The sequence below is a fragment of the Mobula birostris genome, chromosome 6 (assembly GCF_030028105.1).
Source record: "Mobula birostris isolate sMobBir1 chromosome 6, sMobBir1.hap1, whole genome shotgun sequence".
Classification (NCBI taxonomy): domain Eukaryota; kingdom Metazoa; phylum Chordata; class Chondrichthyes; order Myliobatiformes; family Myliobatidae; genus Mobula; species Mobula birostris.
In genome coordinates, this window is record NC_092375.1 from 143528546 (window position 1) to 143551430 (window position 22885).

At 39.1% G+C, this 22885-nt stretch overlaps 1 protein-coding gene across 4 annotated transcripts in view; it reads right to left on the minus strand.

The window, feature by feature from the left end:
- The window catches only part of LOC140199424 (collagen alpha-3(VI) chain-like), a 196715-nt gene that overhangs the window by 25672 nt on the left and 148158 nt on the right, over nt 1-22885 (minus strand). For 3 of the 4 annotated variants that reach the window (XM_072261495.1, XM_072261493.1, XM_072261496.1), the window contains 12 exons: nt 22044-22106; nt 21869-21931; nt 17103-17153; nt 15178-15213; nt 15017-15079; nt 11991-12053; nt 9741-9773; nt 9310-9346; nt 9185-9196; nt 8614-9104; nt 5077-5161; nt 1322-2011 (listed from right to left, as the gene is read on the minus strand). In XM_072261495.1, coding sequence (XP_072117596.1) covers nt 1322-2011; nt 5077-5161; nt 8614-9104; nt 9185-9196; nt 9310-9346; nt 9741-9773; nt 11991-12053; nt 15017-15079; nt 15178-15213; nt 17103-17153; nt 21869-21931; nt 22044-22106 — 1687 coding nt within the window. The remainder of the gene's footprint in view (nt 1-1321; nt 2012-5076; nt 5162-8613; nt 9105-9184; nt 9197-9309; nt 9347-9740; nt 9774-11990; nt 12054-15016; nt 15080-15177; nt 15214-17102; nt 17154-21868; nt 21932-22043; nt 22107-22885) is intronic. The other variant, XM_072261494.1, reaches the window with a different exon arrangement.

A 22885-nucleotide genomic window follows, 5' to 3' on the forward strand; every position in this document is an offset into this window, starting at 1 on the left:
CATAAATAAATCTGGAAATGGGAAATTTTTTCACAAACTTATCAGGCTGCATTTAGTGTCAATAGTGAAGTTGTTTTAACATAAGGCAAAGCACATGGAATGCATCAAATTTGGGATGGACTGATAGGCACCACATTTAACCGATAGAATCATGTAACAGCTTCCGGCTGTGGTATTTAGTATCGGCCTCTGTTGATAATGGCATTAGGTAACCTTTCCACTTCATCAGCGAAAGGCAACAGAGGATCTTTCATTTGGCATGATACTGGGTGTTAACCATTCTAAAGGACTGCCCTTAAAAAAAAAAGTCTACAACTGTGATCAATTACAATACTATACAATTTTGTTGTATCTCTTAACTCTAATTTCCTCTGGGATCAATAAATTATCTATTTGTTTATCTATCTATCCTATCAGATGGCATTGTCATACTAAAATGGTATTTACACTGAACTCCAAAACACCTGAAAGGAAAATGCATTATTTTGTACAATTTGTAATTTATGCAACTTCATTCAAAGCCCAATACCAGAAACAACCTGGTTTGTCTATTGAATTACAGTTTAGGGTACCAAATGTTATTGAGAGTCATAGAGATGTATTGCATAGAAATGGGTCCTTCAGCCCAAGTTTGTGTCAATTATCAACCATTCATTTATATTAATCATAATTAATCCTTAATTTTAAATCTCTCTACACTTTGTTAACTGCCTCTGATTCTACCACACACCTATACACTAGGAACAATTTTAAGCAGCTAATTAACCTAACAGAGCATATCTTTTACATGTGGGAGGAAACCAAAGCACCTAGAGGAAACCCACAGGATCTCAGGGAGAACATGCAAGTCTAACCACAGACACCTCCTGAGATCAAAACTAAAGACTGGTCCCTGAGGCAGCAGTTCCATCTGATGAAGGGTCTAGGCCCGCAATACCCATTTCCCTCCACAGATGCTGCCTGACCCTGTAAGTTCCTCCAGCATTTTGTGTGTAGCTCTGGTAGCTACTACACTGTGTTCCTGTGTTAATGTTGTATTTTTATTTTCCATTCATCAGTACTGTACTGAATAATATTCAGTAGTATCTATTCCAAATCAGAATCAGGTTTATTGTCACTGACATATGTTGTAAAATCTTTTGTTTTCTGGCAGTTGTGTGCAACCCAAAAAATTACTATAAGTTACAAAATCAATAGTGCCAGAGTGGAGTAGTGAATTGATTGCCAGGGAATTATGAATAATTGGTTTTGTGAGGAGCGTCTATGGGTCATTAGGATTCTCTACACAAACAGAGGAAGTGTGGGAGTGGCTGCAACTTACCACTGATGTACTCAGGAAGCTGCCGTGCAAATCTCAGTAAGCCTTCATTGTGGAGCTCGGAGATTTTGCTAATGGGCTTGAAGTACACATCTTGAGGTTCGCTTGCCAGGTTAATAAGATCCTGCTCATTAAGTTTGTTAAAGATGTTGAATATAACAATGAAGAAGCCTTTGCATTTGGCATCCGTGATGACTGCATTCAGCTGTTCTTTTTCAGCTTTAGTGATATCTCCTGTGGTCAGTAGGACAATAAGCTTTAATGGCCTTGGATGGGGTGCTTTTTCAAAAACATTTGTTATAGTCCATTCGACAGCATGAGCTGTAGCTGTTCCTCCTTCAAGCTGTGACATCTTGTTCAGGATGTATTCTCTGATGTCCTGGCTAGAGCGGTAGTCAGTGAGCGAGAATTCCATTTTCACACGATTGAGGCTACTATTTGTTTGAGAATTGTACAAAGCATGCTGAACTAAGGCAACTCTGGCTTTATGGTTGGATGTTGCAGGTTCTTTGCTAATCTCCAACTGGTCCGTCAGAAAGGAAATGTACCTCTTAATCTCTATAAATTGATTTGGATTGATGGTTGCTGAGCTGTCTATGATGAATGCCATATCCAAGTCCACGTTAGCAGGTGTCACTGACCTTCTCCCTCGGTAAAGACTACTGTCACAGATTGGATCAACTTCACAAAAATCTATACAAAAAAATGTTAGATATTAAACTCTTATATATGTATTAATTGCTATCCATGGAAAACATCCTTTATATAAATTGAAAAAGTAGTTTATTGCAATAGATTTTATATCAACTGTGCACATGGACCCAGGATCTAACATAGTTGTCAGCTTGGGATCAAATCAGACACTAATTTAGTGCACTGAATTATGCAATTCTGATGGAGCCAGGTAGCAAATTTCAATATGCTCATTACTCTGAGCTGAAGGTGTTTATTGCCAACATCAGATGTAGACAAATTCAGTGCTTAACAGTCACTGATATGCAGAAAAATTTACTGAAGTAAATTTAGTGGCATAGAGTCATAGAGAGTTTCTGCATAGAAACCATCCATTTAGCTCATTGAGTCTGCACTAACTATGTACTAATGACAGATGAAGCACCTGTGGGATATCAGCACTACTAGTTTTTACATAAGCTGTTAAAGTAGAATGAATGCCAGGTGTATCCTTTTGAAGAGAAACCTGAAAAATTATTACTGATCTCCCTGGGCACATTCAACAATTTTACCATTTCCTTACCAGGCAGAAACCAACTTTAGATTATAAGTATGTATCTTACTTCCATAGAATAAAACCTCCACAGTAGGCCAACAATCACTGTTTGAGCCAAAGAGCTGTCTCAATTTTTCTGATGTTAGTTCACGAAACCTACAGTCAGCAGGATATAAATAAACTGAGGTGGGAGAGCTTATGACCAGAGGGCATAGCCTCAGAATACAAGGACATCTCTTTACAACAGAGATGAGATGAGGAAGAATTTTTAGCCAGAGGGTGGTCATCTCCATTGCATTGAGGCTATGAAGACTGCCCCAGCTGCTGTGCTGTGTGGCCACTAATATGGTGAAGCGAGATTTTGGACCTCTTCCGGGCTGTTCCAGGGTTCGTATCTGAGGACTTATTTTTGGTTTGGAATGCTGTTGGTCATTTCAGTTGTTTGCATGACTTGTATTTTTTTGTTCTCTTGTGCATAGAGGATTGGTCTTTTATTTTTACTCTTTTTTTTTCTTTAAATTGGGCTCTTTTGAGTTTCTTGCTTTGTGGCTACCAGTGAGCAAACAGATCTCAAGGTTATTTAATTTATCCATTCTTCGAAAATAAATGTACTTGATTCTTGAATCCGTGGAATTTATTGCCGCAGATGGCTGTGCAATCTGAGTCATTGGGTATATTTAAAGCAGAGACTTATCGGTTCTTGATTAGTAATGGCATCAAAGATTATGAGGACAAAGCAGGAGAATGGAGTGAGAAGGGAACTAAATCAGCCATGATCAAGTGGTTAAGCAAATCACTTAAAAACAAATATGCTGGTTGGCCTAATTCTGCTTTTATTAATTGTCTTATGGTCTTTGAATCCTTTTATGAGGGAAGCACAAGGAATATTACACCCCCACAATTCTGAATATTTTCATTAGTCAGTAAGGTCAGTGGCCACTTTATTAGGTGCACCCTTACACCTGCTTGTCAATGCAAATATCTAATCAGCCAATCATGTGGCGGCAACTATATGCATAAAAGCATACAGGCAGAGGTTCAGTTGTTGTTCGAGCCAACCATTAGTATGGGGACAAAATGTGATCAAAGTGATTTTGATCCAGGAATGATTGTTGGTGCCAGAAGGGGTAATTTGAATATCTCTGAAACAGTCTCTGAAGTTGACAGAGAATAGTGCGAAAAACGAAAACCATCCAGTGAACGGAAGTTCTGTGGGAGAAAATGCCTTGTTAATGAGAGATGCCATAGGAGAACTGGTTCATGCTGACAGGAAGGTGACAGTAACACAAAAAACCACGTGTAAAAACAATAGTGTGCAGATGTGCATCTCTGAATATTGAAGTAAATTAGCTACAGCGGCAGAAGACCACACTTGGTTCCATTTCTTTAGCCACTTTATTAGGTGCTTTCCTGTACCTAATAAAGTGGCTACTGAGTGTACTTTCAAGCGTCATTTACACTTTCTTTACCACTACCCCCATCCCACCTTTCATTACTAATAACTTCTTTAGTTATAGCTTAGGGTCTTTTCATTGCATCCAAGTTTGCACTGTGTCAAGTACAATTTGCCCTCACAGATACCACGTCTAAATTTGTAGTTCACCTGAAACACCTGTCCCATCAATAGTAGAAGGTGCAAGGCCAGGAAGCCTGCAAATGAGACTTAAGCTACAAGAATGTGCACAAATTGCTGCATTGTGCAATAAAGGATTTCTTCTATGTATTACAGAAAGTAGAGGATAAGGTAAATACAGAAAGACTCACTGACCAAAGAGAGAGAATATATTCTTGAAGCAAATGAATCCAATATATGAGAGATATTATTCTACATAGGCAAAGATACATTCAAATTTAGTAATTCTGCCATTTAACAATGTGAAGCTTATTTATGTGAATTAGGGCGAGACAAGATGCAAGAATCACTCCTCCCTTGATGTCCTTAATCTACCATATCCTAGGAATCAAGCATGCAATTCGCAAGAAGAAAAGCCAATGTTTAAAAGATAATTTAATTATAGTAACTATAGAGAGGGTGCATAATCCTTTTGCTTACAAATATTATAGATATTCCACATCCTTAAATTTCCAGTGCTACAGTAATCAAAAATAGTGCTGGCAAGATCTTAATTTCACATTGCAATATTATGGAATTAAGTGATAATGTTTGATTTGTTTCTATTGCAGGATGATATTTCTTAAGAAGTACATGCATATTCTGTTCCACAATGAATCTGCTAATCAAAGACTATTTGGTGACAATGCTATGTACTCAATACCATACAAGACACACAGTTCGACTATGTGCAATGCTTTCCAGCATTGGTCTCTGTGCTAAACGGTACCCTATACTTAGCAGATAAGCATCTTCCCAGTAGCCCTCTGAATGAATCAATATTTTCATTAGGGATGGGGACTGCTGATGAAAATGTACTTGGGTAATAATTTAATCATATGATAAAGTTTCCGTGAACATCAAAATATTTCAAGTACATTTAAAGTAACTGAAAGGATAGTGAAAGTTATTACGCACCTAAACAAACATAGCACGACATCACTTTCCTGAGTGTTTCATCATCATTACGGAAAACAAAGGATTGTTTAACGCCAGGACTTCTCTGGTAAAACATAGAATCAGAAGCTCATCTCTCTTATCATAGTAAACAATGTATAAAGCAAAAAAAAACTATCACCAGATATTATCAACTAAAACAATTTAATCTTATCATCAATGTGACTCAACACCCAATACTGTATCTGATTATTTGACTCAGAGAATTTCAATTCTGCCTCCATGTATACACAAAGATTCTTCTTGGAGAGCATGTTTGCAAAGTAACTGAGATTATTGCAACATGATGTCCTTTTGTACATTAAATGTATATGAGTCATAGAGTTATAGACAAGTACAGCACAGAGACGGGCCCTTTGGCTCACCTGGTCCCTGCCGAAAGCCATTTTAATTGCCTATTCCCAATTACCCACACCGTGACCATAGCCCTCCATGTCCCTACCATCCATGTATCTATCCAAACTTTTCTTAAACATTTAAATCAAGCTCATATGGACCACTTGTGCTGGCAGCTCATTCACCCTCTGAGTGAAGAAGTTTCCCCTCATGTTCCCCTTAAACTTTTCACATTTCAACCTTAAACCATGACCTCTGGTTGTAGTCTCACCCAAACTCAGTGGAAAAAGCCTGCTTTCATTTACCCTATCTATACCTCTCATAATTTTTATACCTTTATCCAATCTCTCAATATTCTACATTCTAAAGAATAGAGTCCTAACTTATTCAATATTTCCTTATAACTCTGGTCCACCAGATCAAGCAACATCGTTGTAAATTTTCTCTGCACTCTTTCAACCTTGTTTACATCTTTCTTGTAGGTACCTGACCCAAACTGCAGACAATATTCCAAATTAGGCCTCACCAATGTCCTATAAACTCCACAATAACATCCCATCTTTTGTATGCAATACATTGAATTTGGACCTGTAAACCCAGATCCCTTTGTTCTACCACAGTCCTCAGTTCCCTACTGTTCACTCTGTAAGACCTACTCTGGTTGTCCTACTGAAGTGCAAAACCTCACACTTGTCTGGATTAAATGCCACCTGCCATTTTTCAGCCCATTTTTCCAGCTGATGCAGATCTCTCTGCAAGCGATGATAACCTTACTCGACTATGCTAAACCCCCAGTCTTGGTGTCATCTGTAAATTTGCTGATTCTTAACCCCATTATCATCCAGATCAAACAACAAAGGACCCAGCACCAATCCCTGAGGCATACCACTGGTCACAGGTCTCCAATCAGAGAGGCAACCCTCTAAGACCACTCTCTGGTTTCTCCCACAAAACTAATGTCTAATCCAATTTACTACTTCATCCTGAATGCCAAGTGACTGAAACTTCTTGACCAGCCTCTCATGCGGGTCCTTGTCAAATGCCTTCCTAAAGTCTATGTAGTCAATATCCACTGCCTTGACTTCATCCACTTTCCTGGTAACTTCCTTAGAAAACTCTATAAGATTGGTTAGACAAGATCTACTACAACCAACCCATGCCGGATATCCTTAATCAGTCCATGACTATCCAAATACTTCTATATCTGGTCTGTTAGGATACTTTCCAAAAACTTTTCCACAACTGATGTCAGACTCACCAGCCTATAATTTCCTGTTTCTGTTTAGAGCCTTTTTTAAACAGTGGAACAACATTGGCTATCCTCCAATCCTCTGGTGCCTCTCCTGTCGCCAAGGACGCTATTGTCTAATAAAATGACTCTCTTTAGATGGCTCGTGCAATAAACAACCAAATGTTTGGACGCTACTTTGTTTAACAGTTTTGGAAAATGAGTCACTGTAAGTGTATTTAGTTAGTTTTTAATTAAGTCTAGATGAGAAGTTGGCAAAACAATGAATGGCATGTTATTTTTGTTAGATCTCATCAATGGATCAACAGTCCCAAAACTAAATGACTGGATTTGTCAAAGCAGTGAATCTTCTGTTGATGGGAGAAAATACTCATTTGATTAAAAAGTTAAAAACACGTAAGCCTTTGTAGTTCATCAAATATTCTAACTTTGAAGGCGAGTGGTGATCACATCAGATTGTTTATTGAGCTTTTTATAAATTCTGAAAAATAGCTGAAAGGTCTTTTCCATGGATATCCAGTTCTTAGTTTTATGAAAGAGGTAACATTAAACATTTAGAGCAATGAAAAAAAACACCAATCTGTAGGTGGTTAAACATCTGAGAAGCATGATCAGATGTTTTATGTTGAATACGTAATAAGGTTCGTCCATCATCATCGATGAGGACCTTGACACCATTAGTACTTTTTACGAGGTCGGGTTGCAAGCTTGACACTCAACCTGGCATGGATGGAAAGCGTGCCCAGGAGTGGCCCGACTGGTTTTGAACTTGGGAACCTTCGCTCCAGAGTCCGGCGCTGACGTCACTGCGCCAGCCGCTGGCATTTTGATGATGGTGTCAAGACTAGCGCGTGATTTGGATTTAAGTGAGGGAGAGCTGCGCAGCGTCAGCCTCACTCTCTCTTCCCAATTCCCATCTGGATCCAGTGGCAAGACAAGAGTCGAGACGACTGGAGATGGGACTAGGCGCAGTGGATGACCAGGACATCTTCTGTATCTTGTCATGCTCTACACATTCCACGACGCTTGCAGAGACAGCCTTCTTGACCGTTGGACCTTCCATTGGCCTCGTCCACGCAATCAGCCAGAGTCTGTCTTCACATGCTGGGATACACATCTCCCTATCTTACCAAGGGTTTGAAACCTATAGGCTACCATCACCTGGTTTAGCCGGCTTGTCGAAGCCGTTGCCCGGGGTGTGGCCGCTGTCACATGCAAACAGCTACGGGGAGCCACAGGTGAGAGCTGAGTTCCAGGTGGGGACCAAAGGTGGACAAACTGCCCTGAAAAGGACGTGACATGTTCCCCCACCAGAGGTGCTACCCCTCCCTGATGCTCCATACATTGAAAATGTAGATAATTAAAAAATAACAAATGTCACAGTAATATCATTTAGTGGAAATGTGAGGAATATAACTTAACAGCTTTTAGCTTTAAAATAGCATGATTAAATAAAATTAAGAGACTGTTCAGCTGATGGAGCACAGTTGCTGAATGTATAACATTATCTGATAATCATATTGAGCATATCCAGAAGATTCATAAGAGGAACCACAACATTAGTAAGTCAAGTTTGTAAAACATAAACAAAAAAACCCCAGTAATCTGCAATTTTTTTTCTAAGTGTAGGCAATATAGATAAAGGGCTATTCTCTACAGCTTACAAAATCATTAACAATTATTTACCGGGAGAAATTACTTATTCTAGCTATCCATAATGATGAAGGTAGATGCCAGAGAGTGGAAAGTATTTGAATAGGCACTAGAAAATAATTGGGACAAGTTAAATACAGTAATCAAAATTCACATTTTCCATTGTTAAGAGGCAGTGGTCTCCCACTTAAGATTTTTATTTTATTGAGTGTGTATCATTTATGAAAGAGCATAAGGAAATATTAAGTTTGGAATCTCACCTCCAGTGCCCTGTTGAGTGCATTGTCTACCCTTGGGGAGAGGTAGACAGAGATGATATTGTTATCAGCAAGTTTTGTTAGAGCAGCATTGAGTTCTCTGGGCTTCGTCTGTCCATCACTGAAAAACACGGCCACCTTTCTCATCAAAAACCCACTTCGCACCCGTTTGAATGTGTTCCTTGCCACGAAGTTCATTGCATCAGCAATGCTTGAGGCTTTCCTGGATGGCACAAACTGCAGGTTTTCAACCTGCTCGAGCAGGTCTCGCTTATTTCGGGCACTGCTAAATCGGATCTCTGTGACAATATCACTGTTGTATGTCAGGATGGCAACACGGGCTCCTTTAGGACAGTTGCTCTCTACTATTGTTAGATTCTGAATTATGTTGACAATTGTATTCTTATTTCCATTGAGCTGATTAACAGTTTTAGTGTTGGAAGTATCTATCACGAAGGCCAGCTCAGTTGGATAGGCAGGGCACTCCGTGGCACCTGATAAAAGGAAATAATTCTATTTCAGTTCTTCAGTGCATAATCTAAATATGAACACTCATCTGAAGAAAGGAACTTACCATGACAGCATGCTGCAAGGGAACAACAGAAAAGGAAACGATGTGAATTTTACTAGGAATTACAATTTTTAAATAGCCAAATTTATACGCTTCACACAAATAAATATTCTTCACAAAATACTTACGGCATGTTTCTTTGATTTTCCGGACAAGAGTACAGGGCTATAATATTGAAATAATGGAAGAGTGTTAATGACTATACAACAAAATTTAAATGATATGATGCAGTCAACAACATTTTATCATGGGGTGGCATGGGAGCATAATGGTGAGCACAACACTTTACAGTACAGACGTCTTGGGTTCAATTCCCGCCATTACCCATAAGGAGTTTCTACGTTCTCCCCATGACTGTGTGGGTTTCCTACAGAGGCTCTGGTTCCCTCCCACAGCCCAAAGACGTATGAGTTGGTCGGATAGTTGATCATTATAAATTATCCCATGATTTGCCTAGGATTAAATCAGGGGATTGTTGGGCAGTGTGGCTTGAAAAGTCAGAAGGGCCTATTTCACGCTGTATCTCAATAAATAAATGAATAATAAACATTTTATTTACCTCAATAAACTTTCCTTGTGGTCCTTTTGCACCCTGAAGAGCAAAGGGAATATTAATATCTTAATATGAATTCATATAGAAGTGCTTGTAGTATGATACTTCATTAAAATATATTTGCTAATGTATGTTCCACATGGAAGATGTGCATGACCTGGAGGTAGTGAAGAGGAAAGTTGTGCTAGTACTCCCTTGTGAATGAGTAGCTGCAGAGGTTATCCCAATTTCCTGTCACAATACCCTGCCACTTGCTGAAGTTTTCTCAGAAGGTCTGCCATAATTACATCTGACAATCGAGACTACCCCTTAGAAAAAAAAATCCTTGCTGTCAACGACTTAAGCAGCCTGGAATGAAGAGACGGGTTTGTATCTCTCCCCACCAAATGAAACAAGAAACACTATCACAGCTGTATACGGTTATCTTATATAAGGTCATCATCATCAGTGATCACTCGTAGTGGAGTATGATTCTTCTCCTGGTGGTTGATCTGGTCACTTGTGGGTCTTGAAATGACTGAAGAGGCTGATACGTGATCCACAGGTCCTATTACAGCGTTGGCAGGTGCAGGTCATTGAAGTGGAGATGGATGTAGCTGATTCAGCCTTTCCCAGTCTCTTCTTTCATTGAAGCTGCTTAGTCTCAGTGACGCGGTGGAGATATTCTTTGGGCTGTGCAGTCCTTCTCCAGCTTTCCCTATCTACTTCTCCCATCCATTCAGGTTGATATGGCACTTCCTCAGGTAGGTCGTGATATCGTGCTTGAACCGCTTTTGTATGCTTTCTATCCTTGAGTTCACCAAACAGGAGTTGGTTAAGGAGGCGGGAGTCAGGCATACAGATGATGTGGTTGACCCAGGACAATTGGTGTTGAGCTATGGAGTACCTGCACAAGGTACTCAGGTGCAATATCCTGTATTTCCAACATTCCTGAGTTTAACTTTACAATCAAGTCGCTAGTTAAATGAGTCAGACACAGAGAAGGCTGTAACAAAACTCTCAAAATCTTTTGATTAGTAGAAGCCACACACATCAGCATCTTTTCTCAGGCCAACATCCCCAGCACTGACGTCTAATTACACACAGCTAGCTCAGATGGATGGACCCCTTCATCTGTATCACCTGTATTCCACTGGTCATTTTTATGTAGTCAGAAATAATATTGTTTTGCTTGGTGTCATCTGACTCACTGTTAATCTGACCAGCTTTTGTATCTCTCTTTCAGGGTGCCAAGGTAGCATGGCAGTTAGCATGACCCTATTACAACGCAGGCCGTTCCAGAGTTCAGTGTTCAATTCTGCCGCCATTCTGTAAGAAGTCCCTGTATGTCCTCACTATGGAATGCATGGGTTTTCTCTGAGTGCTCGGGTTTTCTCCGGGTGCTCTGGTTTCCTCCCATAGTCCAAAGATGAAATGGATAGGGTAACAAGTCATTGTAAATTGTCCCGTGATTAGCTTAGCATTAATCAGAGTTTCGGGGCTGCTACGGTGGCGTGGCTTGAAAGGTCACTGTATCACTAAATAAAAACTGAACAAATGAATAGGAACAGAATGGAATGCCAGCTTGGACCAAGGGCAAAAGGAGTGCAGCCTAAAAAAAACTAAACAAACCGTCATTGTAAGTCAAGGAAGTCAAGTGAGGACAAGGGGATAAGTTCAGGGATGTCCTCCTTGCAATATTGTGATGTCAGCATCAATTCATTGGACATACTAGTCCTGGCTGTCCAAAACAGAGAAGGCACTGAGCACCTCAGCTTTCCATGTCAGGAACAAATGGAACTCACAAAAGATCACCAATTGAAAACTGAACCTCCCTAGCAATCCATTCACCCATTCCATCGAGTATCAGCCGTCCCACCTTTGGCACACTTCAAGGATCCAGAATAGGCCTTCGCGGCAATGTCAGAGCTCAAAAAAACTGGCAAGGAAATAAGTCAACCTCAAACCTGAGGGATTGCCTCTCAAGAAAAGTAGCCTGCACTGACATACAAGTTAATGATGAAGGGTCTTGGGGGCAAAATGTTGACTATTTATTCCTCTTCATAGATGCTGCCTGACCTGCTATGTTCCTCCAGCACTTTTTGTACATTACTTTGGATTTCCAACATGTGCAGAATCTCTTGTATTAATCTTTCTAGCAATGAGAAATCTGCAGCCACACACTTAGGACTTGCTTTACTTAAAAAGTTAGTCATCACCAAACTATCATCAGGCAAAGGAAGTTACTGCTCCATTTAAATTCAAAAACAAGTTTACCTGTGGACCAGGGTAACCAATTTCTCCTTTTGATCCATCTTCTCCAGAAGCTCCTGGATAACCCTGAAGTAGAAAATGACTATTCATTTACAAATTATGAAAGAAAAAATACAGTCACCATGGGTCAGCACTTGGCATCCCCAACTCTATTATGGTTTGTTTAGGCACTAGGTTAACAGCTTGTGTTTCAGTTCTAGCCTCGGTGACCCACTTTGCCACACATACAACTCATCAGGCTTCATGCATCTAGCCCAATAGTACCGCTTGCATTTTCCATGGCCTTTGAGTACAATCAACAATGAATGAAGTGTCAACATTGTGTGTCAACACTTCAAAAGTACACTTTGTGCAAAATCTCTGCAATGAGTTATAAAGGAGATATTTCCAGATGTGAAAGGACCAAATGCTATCCCAATCTGTCATGTAATCTCCAGTTCAGTAAGTGAGAAGGATAAACTGTGACAGATGTAAAAATGGGATGGAAAATGACATGAAATGTGACTGCCATTTGAACATCTCATAATATAAAACCTTGTAAAAACCATATGAAATGTCATAGCTATTTGTTGGATTTATAATTTATTAATGTAACTATGGAAAAATTATAGATGTGCCAATGGACAGTCCAGCAAAAGTGAATTTCCTCTGAGGGCATGCTAGTGAGATCATTTGCTGTTGTTTCAATGCTTCTTGTGCAATTTAGCAATTCTGATGTAAAGCCTATTCTTGTTTGGTATGAGGTGAGAAACACATTTATTTAATAAGGTAGTAGTGGAGTAGGAAACTTTCCTAATTAGATGAATCAACTTGGAATAGCAGCCCAGATCTGGACAAACATTTTGTTTCACCTCATGTGTGCTTTATTACCAGAGAAGAGTAACAAAATCACATTATGATTTGTGATCTCTATACACAAAGTGAGATATAGAGAGATACATCATGGTCAATAACCCTTCCATTTATACGTCTATGCTTAGCACATGTTAAAATTCTCCCCACTCCCACTACCTGAACTCTACCACTTATCTACACACTAAAAGCAATTTACAGTGACATACCACCAACACACAAATCTTTGGATGTGGGATTCCTTCAAGAATCACTGGATTGTGAAATAGTTCCAGAAGACTGGAGAACTGCAAATGTCACTCCACTCTTTAAGAAAGGAGGGAGGCAAAGGACAAGAAATTATAGGCCAGTTAGCCTCACTTTGGTGTGTTAAGATGATGGGTCCATTATTACGACTGAGGTTTAGGGGTACTTGGAGGCACATAAAATAGGCCAAACTCAGCAGGGTTTCCTGAAGGGGAAATCTTGACTGACAAATCTGTTGGAATTCTTTGAGGAATAGACAAAAAAGAGTCAGTGGATGTTGTTTACTTGGATTTTCAGAAGATCTTTGACAAGGTGGCACACATGAAGCTGCTAAATCAGATAAAAGCACATGGTATTTTAGGAAGGATATTAGCATGGATAGAAGATTAATTAATTGGCATGAGGCAAAGAGTGCGAATAAAGGGAACTTTTCTGGTTGGCTGCTGGTCACTACTGGTGTTCTGCAGGGTCCAGTGTTGTGACCGCTCCTTTTCATGTTATATGTCAATGATTTGGATGATGGAATTGATGGCATAGTCACATGTTTGCAGATGATACAAAGATAGGTAGAAGGACAGGGAGTGTTGAGGAAGCAGGAAGTCCAGAGAGGGAGTTGGACAGATAAGAAGAATGGGCAAAGAAGTGGCAGACGATAGTGTAGGGCAGTGTACGGTCATGCACATTAGTGGAAGGAATAAAGGTGTAGATTATTTTAAAAATGGGGAAAACATTCAGAAATGCATATGGACTTGGGAGACCTCATATAGGATGAGTCGGTGGTAAGGATGGCAAATGACTGTTAGCATTTATTTTGAGAGGACTAGAAAATAAATGCATGGCTATAATGCTGAAGAGTGTTTCATGGTTCTGGGCCTGAACTCTGTGGAGTTTAGAAGAATGAGGAGGCAATATCATTAAAGCTTACGGAATATTGTGGTAAAATTAGTTAGCCCCATTATAGGTACTAGCTTCTGCACTATCCCAGACATCTTCAAGGAACAGTGCCTAAGGAAAGCAGCATCCATCATTAAGGATCCCTGCCACCCAGGACATGCACTTTTCTCATTGCTACTGTCAGGAAGAAGGTACAGAAGCCTGAAGGCACACACACACAGCAGTTCAGGAACAGCTTCTTCCCCTCTGCCATCTGTTTGCTAAATGGATATTGAAACCCATGAACACTACCTCACTAATTTTTTAATATATTTCTGCTCTTTGCACTACCTATTTTAACTTAGCTATTTAACGTACGTATATATAATTAATGTAATTCAGTTTTTTCCTACATATATCATGTATGGCATTGTACTGCTGTTGCAAAGTAAACAAATCTCAGGACATGTGCGGTGATAATAACTCTGATTCTGATTCTGATATTGAAAGGCCTGGTTAAAGTGAATATTGAAAGGATGGTTCCTATCATGGAAGAATCTAGGACCAGATGGCACAGACTCAGAATCGAAAGACATCTCTTTAGAACAGAGATGAGGAGGCATTTCTTTAGCCAGAGGGTGGTGAATCTGTGGAAATCATTGCCATGGACAGCTGTGGAGGACAAGGCATTGACTATATTTAAAAGGGAGGTTGATAGATTCTTGATTTGTAAGGGCATCAAATGTTATAGGGAGAAGGCAGGAGAATGGTTTGGGAGGGTTAATAAATCAGCCGTGATGGAATGGTGGAACAAACTCAGTGGGCTAAATAGCCAAATTCAGCTCCTATGTGTAATAATCTTATGGAAATACAACAAAATGTCACAACACTATTGCGACATCCCAACAACTCCAACACCTATGTTTTAACATAGCTGAGTATTGAAAAAAATAAATATTTGGATGTTCTTAAGCACAAGATAAATAGCTGCATTTTTCCAACTTAAAAATAATCAAAATAAGGAACTGCACTTCCTCTTTTTATTTATTTGGACTCACCCTGCGCCCTCTGTTTCCTTTCATACCACCTCTGCCCGGTTCACCCTCAGTTCCAAGATTGCCCTGTTTCAGTAATGTAACATTTAGTTGAAGAGCTTTAGACATGGGAAATGGATGATAAGAAAAATGGTGCTCAACAGCCAGTTAATTATTCGCCTTACCTTAACTCCCAGGGGTCCCACAGAACCTCGTTCACCCTGTAAGGTAAGGAACATAATCAAGGATACATTGGCACATAGAATTTTGTTTTCCTTGCAACTTCAAGATAGCAAAGAGGCACAAGATTGTGGCTTCTTGCTGAAAGCTGCTCTTTGTAAATCTACTCAGTACTTCTATTATGATTATTCTATTCTTTAAAATTTAAATTCTATTAGTAATTTTTCGAGTCATAATGTTCCTTTAAATCTACTGACAGGTTTGACAATCATCTGACTGTCATAGTCTTGCAGCTTATTGTCTTCTTGCACTAAATTTTCTCTGTAACTGCAACACTTTATTCTGCATTTTGTTATTGATTTCCCTTGTACTACCTCAATGCGCTGTTGTGATGAAATGATTGCTATGGTTGGCCTGCAAAATCATTTTCCACCATACCTCAGTAAATGCGACAATAATAATCCAATTTACCACTTTCTATTTCTTATGAAGCTACTGGGATATAATCCAATTTACACAACTATCCTCCTATACCCCACCCATAGGAATTATTCTGTTAACCTGCCATACCAAAGTAAATTAATTGCATTCAGTGCTCACCTACCAGTTAGAAATGGGGAAGGGAGTTCTGGCACTATGGCTGAAGTTGAGGATTAAGACTTTTCACTTCTGACCCAGATGCAGTACTACCAAGCTTGGATTAATAAACCCAGCTTGGACTTTTCATAAATTTGGAATGTACTGTACCTGGTCTGCATACCTGAGTACACTATTAAACTCATCAGTTTAGTTACTTTATAATTAATTAACATTTGACAATTGAAATAATTTCTAATTTTTGGAATCATAGAAACATACAGCACAGAAACAGGACTTCCATTCCAACTGTTTTGCTCACCTATATTAATTCCCATTAGAACCATAGCCTTCCACACCCTTCTGATAGGTCTGGCTCTAAATACCTCACAAGTAAAAGTTCCAAGATCAAAGTGTATTTATTAGTAAAGTACACATATGACACCATATATTGTACATACAACCCTGAGATCATTTTCTTGTGGGCATACATAATAAGTCCCAAGGAGAATAATAACCATAATTGAATCAATGAAAGACTGCTTCAACTTGAGTGTTCAACCAGTGTGCAAATGACAACAAACTGTGTAAATACAAAAAGAAGGAAATAATAATAATAATAATAAATAAACAAACAATAAATATTGAGAACATGAAGAGTCCTTAAAAGTGAATCCATACGTTGTGGGAAAATATCAGTGATAGGGCAAGTGAAGTTCAGTGAAATTTTTCCTTTTAGTTCAAGAGCCTGATGGTTGAGGGTTAGTGATAGTTTTTATTTTCCCCACTTCTTCTGACAGCCATTTCTAGATATCAATCTGACTATCTATACTTCATGATTTTCATAAACCTCTATCAAGTCACCATCTATCTTCTTCAGTCCGTGAAAACGAAGTGCAGGTGGTACAGTTGACCAGGTAACATTTTTTTTCATTAGCTTTCCATGAATTGTATTAGGTAGCTGCTCATACTTTTGCTCATGGTGGTACTTTTCCTTCCTACACTGATGTCCCACCTGATCTCAGCTCCCTTCCAGTTTCTACTCATACGCTTAACCGAGGAGAGGATGAGAGTAGCTGCTATCAGTCTTGTTCTCTTTATTGTCACGTAAAAATTAGAAATTCCTCTCTGTGTTTAAGCATATTCTTTGATCGAACAGAAATAGCTGGGTGAACTAAATTTTGCAGCAGTTTACCTTGAAAACCAAATCCTTCATCAGAAATATGAAAGTAGCATTTTCTTTTCATGAATTACCACACAATATGACTCCATTCCATAATACACTGAGATGCTGCAATTGTGTTAGATCAATACCTTGCACAATTGCAGAGCAATACCACTGAAAATAACTGACCTTTCTGCCTTTGACTCCAGGGTTACCCATTTTGTTCGCTCCATCTTCACCCTTGAGCAGAAAAATATGCATTAAAATTGGTGAACCCCAAAAACATGCATTATTATAGCTTGGTACATACATGAACAAAGGATTGCTGTATAAAGGAAGATTAAGAAACATAAAATTACACAGAGGAGGGTATTTGAACCACCATTTCTGTCCTGGCCCTTTGATAGACCAATCCTTTGTGGTCCCACCTCTTTACTTTTCATCTGTAATTCGGGAAGTTCCTCATTGTCAATAACTGTCTCTTCTATCACTTGTTTTCATAAAGCATTCAGATTTTGAAAATTCTGAGCAATAAAATTAAAATTGTACTTGTATACTCCAGAACTTTTTTGCAATTGATTAGTTCATGATCTCCGGTTGTTGACCCACTTGCCCAAGGAAACAGCTTTTTTTTTATCTCAAAGCCTTAAACTGCCTTGACATGCTCTATTACTACTTCTTTAAAATTTCCAAGAACAATTCTGAATTTTGACTTAGTCAACTTCATTACTCCTCCCTGGTAATGTCCCAGTAACCCCTCCCCCAACCCTTTTTGAATATTTATGCACCTTTCCTCAAGTGATAGGTCCAGAATATTCCTGCTGAAAGCTATTCAGCAGTTTATTCCTCAGATCAGATTTTCTATCTTTATTGTCTTAAATCAATGTTCCCTTTAACGATTGCCTTAAAGCCACTTTCACATTTATCTGGATAGTGAAAGAAAGGTTCATGCATACAGTATGTGACTCAGGAAAGGGCGCTGAAAGCTATCAGTGATGCCAAGGGCATGTTTTGAGAAAAAAATCTGGTGTTACAATTACCAGATCTGTTTGTGTTCTTTATGTATGCTGACAGTTAAACATTTCAAAAGGTTTTCCTGCAGATATTAGAATGCTATCTGGCTGGATCTCCATGATTCGCCCCCTCTCTTCCATGTGCAATAATTCATGCTGAGGTGAGCTCCATAGGTGTTCGTGACTTTCTCAGCCGACCATTGGGTCAGCTATAACACAGCTAGGGCTCCTTTATCTGCTTAACACAATAGTTCATAGCAAATGCCAGCAGGATACCTGTTTCTTATTATTTTATTCATTAGTTTACACACTGTGAATGTTGCTGGCCTCTGGACCCTGATATAGCAGATTTGAAGTTAAACGTCAGCCAAATGGCATACTGCAGGTCTTTCTCTCAAGTACATTTGTATTCCTGCTTTCTGTTAGTTTCACTTATACTTTTTCTTTATTCTAGTTTAATTATTTACTTGAATTTAAACTTCACACCTATTATTGTGGGATGTAAACATAAGTTAGCATCCCGATATCAAACAACACTACTTTGTTGCCCCATTCAGCATCAGAGGACACTGCTATCTCAGCTAGAAGTAATTAAATCAATTACAGACTAAAACCTGAGTATGAATAAGGTCAGTGGTATAAAAGTGAAAAAATGTTCCTTTTAGAACATCATAGAATTATAAAAATAGAGATAGAGTCCATTCTGCCCATTGTATCAATGCCAGCCAAAAATATTCTAAATCAAAGCAATTTTACAGCTCTTGCAGATATGGCTCATCAAGTAATTACGTTTTCATTCAGGTACTTTTTAAAAAAAGACATATTCAGTGAGTGTTTAGGCAACTAGCCTCTAATTTTGCATCAGTTAACTAAAATCTTTAGCCCCTTTTACTGTTAGGCAGAATAATCCTTCCTGCATACCCTACACCTAAATTAACCTTCCCCTTAGTCTCATTTGATACAAAGAAACAGCTCCAACCAAACAGTCTATACGATCTTAATTCAACAGCCTTGACAAACTCCCCATATATCATCCAAACTGCCCACCCCCCACCCCCAAACCCTCCCTACGGTTCCCATATCCTTCCTGCAAGGCAGTGATTAGAGCTATATGTATTTTTACATACGTCACACTCATTGAGGCAATTCACACTCATTGAAGACAGTATGATAAGGGAAGGATTAAAACAGGCAACTTTGCAGAGCAAGATGACAGATCCAAACCTGATGATAAGTTCCAGGAATATTCAGAGGCTATTTCCCCTGCTATTTTTTCAAAACAGTCCCTGGGACTCTTTTACATTACCCAAGACAACAGAAGAAGTCTGCTGACACCAACTATTAAATCTTGTGTATTTCTATTTATGAGTAGGCTACTAGAGGTTAATAAACTGTTCTCACTCAATTGTGTATGCACAATAATGGGAAAATGCATGAAATTAAAAGCACTAATGTTATCAAATGAATTACTAAGAAATAACTTTACTAGGGTGCACTGGGTTCAAGATGGATTTAGAAAGAGTGAAGACACTAATACATATGATAAGTGGACAGGAATGTTGGCCTATTTAATAAAAGAAAATCTAATGGACTTTCCAGATGTTGAAAGATATTTGTTGTCATATAAACTCTGTACCGCAGTGCTGCATCTGCCATATAGGGTTTATAAACTCTCGAATGCTTTCTATACATAGTAAAAGAATTTGTTAACATGTAGCTGCCAGAGGGAAAAAAAAAGTCTTGTGCAACACACAAAATAAAGGCAGGTTACATGGTAAATTGATATTAGGACATAGCACATGGCAAAGTACCACACCAAAACAGGCCATTCAACCCGCAATGTCTCTGTCGAACATGATGGCAGATTAAACTAAATCTCTTCTGCCAGTACATGATCCATATTCCTCAATTTCCTGCATATTCCTGTATCTAGCTAAATGCCTCTTACACACTACTATCATATCTAATTACATCACCACTCCTTGTAGTCCATTCCAGCCACTGTGGAAAATAAAATGTGCACCTCACATCTTCTTTAAACTTCCCCACCTCAACTTAAACACATGTCCTCTTTGTTGGAGCCAACATTTTCATCCTACTCTTTATCTCATATTGCTGTGTAAAATATTTGGATCAACACACACAAAATGCTGGTGAACGCAGCAGGCCAGGCAGCATCTATAAGAAGAAGTACAGTCGACGTTTCAGACTGAGATCCTTCAGCCCGAAACGTCAACTGTAACTCTCCCTATTGATGCTGCCTGGCCTGCTGCGTTCCACCAGCATTCTTTTTTGTGTGTTGCTTGAATTTCCAGCATCTGCAGATTTTCTCATGTTTAAGATATTTGGATCGATTGCTTCAAGGGATACAGATGTAGTTGACAATGTCAACAATTATTCTTCAACCCCAATTGCTTGCAGGCAATCATATTGCTCAATCAGGAGTTAAATTTAAGCCAGACCAGTTCAAGATGGCATATTTCTTTCTCTGATGGAATTAATGAACCAGTTGGGTTATTTTTTTACATGACAAACACTGGACTCATGTTCATTGGTAATGGGATTACCTTTAGTTCCAGTTTTGAGCAATTTAGCAAGAATGTGTTTCATACTGGGGATCAAAATGATAGGATATTCTAGGAAAATTACTCTATGAAGTCTGTAATATTGTTACCTGAATGTGTCACAGTAAAGGTGATAGCTCTGTTAGTTCATAAAATTTGGGAATTGTTTTTGGTATTCTCTCCTCCTGCATAGGGTGCACTGTGACACATTGATGATAGTCCCCAAGATCACGACATCACACAGTGGGGAAGCAAGTCCTTCAGACCAAATGGCCTCTGTTGACCAAGATTCCCATCTAAACTGGATCTACCTACCTGCGCTTGACCATATCCTCTAAACTTTTGATGGTTATGTACCTGTTCAAATGTCTGTTCTCATTGTCAGGTTGTGAATGTTGTGTGAGTACAAATTAATTATCCACTGGAGGTAAAGGTCAGGTTATGCACTGAACAAAGCTAGAGGGACCAGGGACCAGGGGTCAGGGCACAGGAAGAGAATGGCTTATGGGTGGTGACAGAGTGATAAACAGAACTGATGAGGGATTTCGGCCTGAAACATCAACTGTTTATTCCTGTCCATAGATGCTGTCTGACCTGGTGAGTTCCTCCAGAATTTTGTATGTGTGACTCAGGTGACAGAGAGATATTCTAATTGGGCAGGATTGGTCAAAGGAATCATAGAATCATACACCACAGAAGCAGATCCTACAGCCTCCCAGTCCATACAAACCACTGAGCACCTTTCATTTCTAATTCGATTTACAAGCACTTGGTTGACATCCTTCTATGCCTTTGCTGATGAAGAGGTATAAAAATCTTAACTGATAAAGTGCAGGGGGGTGATAAAATCAAGTGTGGGAGTCACAAACTGGAAGACTTGGGTGCAATTAAAAGGTTAAGTTAGGAACAGCATAGGGAAATAGTCATGGCAAAAGTGAGCATTCATCAGATCATGATAGGAAAGGAGGAGAACAAGAGGTGAAAGCAGGATTAGTGCAAATGGCCAGAGAGAAGGGTAAAGTATGCAGTTTATAAAGCTAAGGAGGACTAGGTTCAGTCTGACAAAAAAATAAATAAAATTTAAGCACATGATTCTTCCAGAACTGTATCCGCCAACTTTAAAGAGGAAGCAGAATTAGATGAACAGAGAGAGAGAGCAACAAAGTCTAAACATGCAGATCAAAGAAGCTCACCATGAAGAGTCATCAGATGCTATTTAATAGGCTTTGGGAGTTAACTTGAGCTCTGACACCACTGTTTCTGAGATCCTCTCAACTTCTTAATGACAGATGGTAACACACTAATTTTGTTTTTCGTGCCATTTCCATTTGTGCTGTACTCAAACCTAAGTTTCATATCTTGAAGAGACAACATTTACCATTTCTCCACGTGGTCCAGTAGGCCCAATTCCACCCTTTTCTCCAGGATTTCCAGGTTCACCCTGCACAAGAAAGAGTTGAACAAAGACAAGATGTCAGCCAGCCTTATCTTTTATCAGTTCTTTTCTTTCCACCATGAAATGCTTTAAATGAGGTTTTAAAAGAGGAGTGTACCTTTCTTCCATTTAATCCTATTTTGCCCCTTGCACCATTGGGTGCCGGAGGACCAGATGGCCCCTAGAAAAGAATAAAGGACATTGTTAACTGAGGGCATTGAAATAAGAAAGCTGTTTTCATCATCACCAAAGAAATATATACACTGATCTCCCACTTAGTGAATGGTAGGGCACTGAGATGTATGGGAGATCAAAGGAATCTGGGAATACAGATCCATTTGACTGTGGTGTCACAGATCACAAAGAGAGCTTTTGGCGCACTGAGTACAGGAATTGAGATGTTATGTTGAAGTGATACAAGATGTTTGTGAGGCTGAATTTAGAGTATTGTATGCTATTCTGGTCACTTAGCTATTCTTCAATAAGGGTGTAGAATTGTCATGGTTTTACATTTATTTTGCAGTTTATCTTTCCTATGCTTGTTCACAATTTTATATAATTATCAATGCATGTGTAATTGCTCCTAGTTGTATTAGAGCTAAATCTTTATTTTCTGCAGCAGTTATCATGCCACTTACATCTACGTAGCTATTTTATAGGTTAATTGCTATCAGTGATCCTATTATCTCCAGTTTGAATATGGGATGACCACAACTTCCTTTTCTTTGTCTTTTTTTCTTTGTTCATTGCTCTTAATAAAGTGACAGCAATGACCAAGTTTTATGCCTCATTCTTGACTTCCAAAGAACGTGTATGTGGATCAATATCACCAGAACCAACATATCCTTTCCACAACGGCTCTCGAGGGGATAATTCAGATTTCCAGCATTCATGTTCCCACTTCCACGGTAGATCAGTAGAGCTACTGGGACTTGATGTTTCAATCCCTATGGTAAGTCG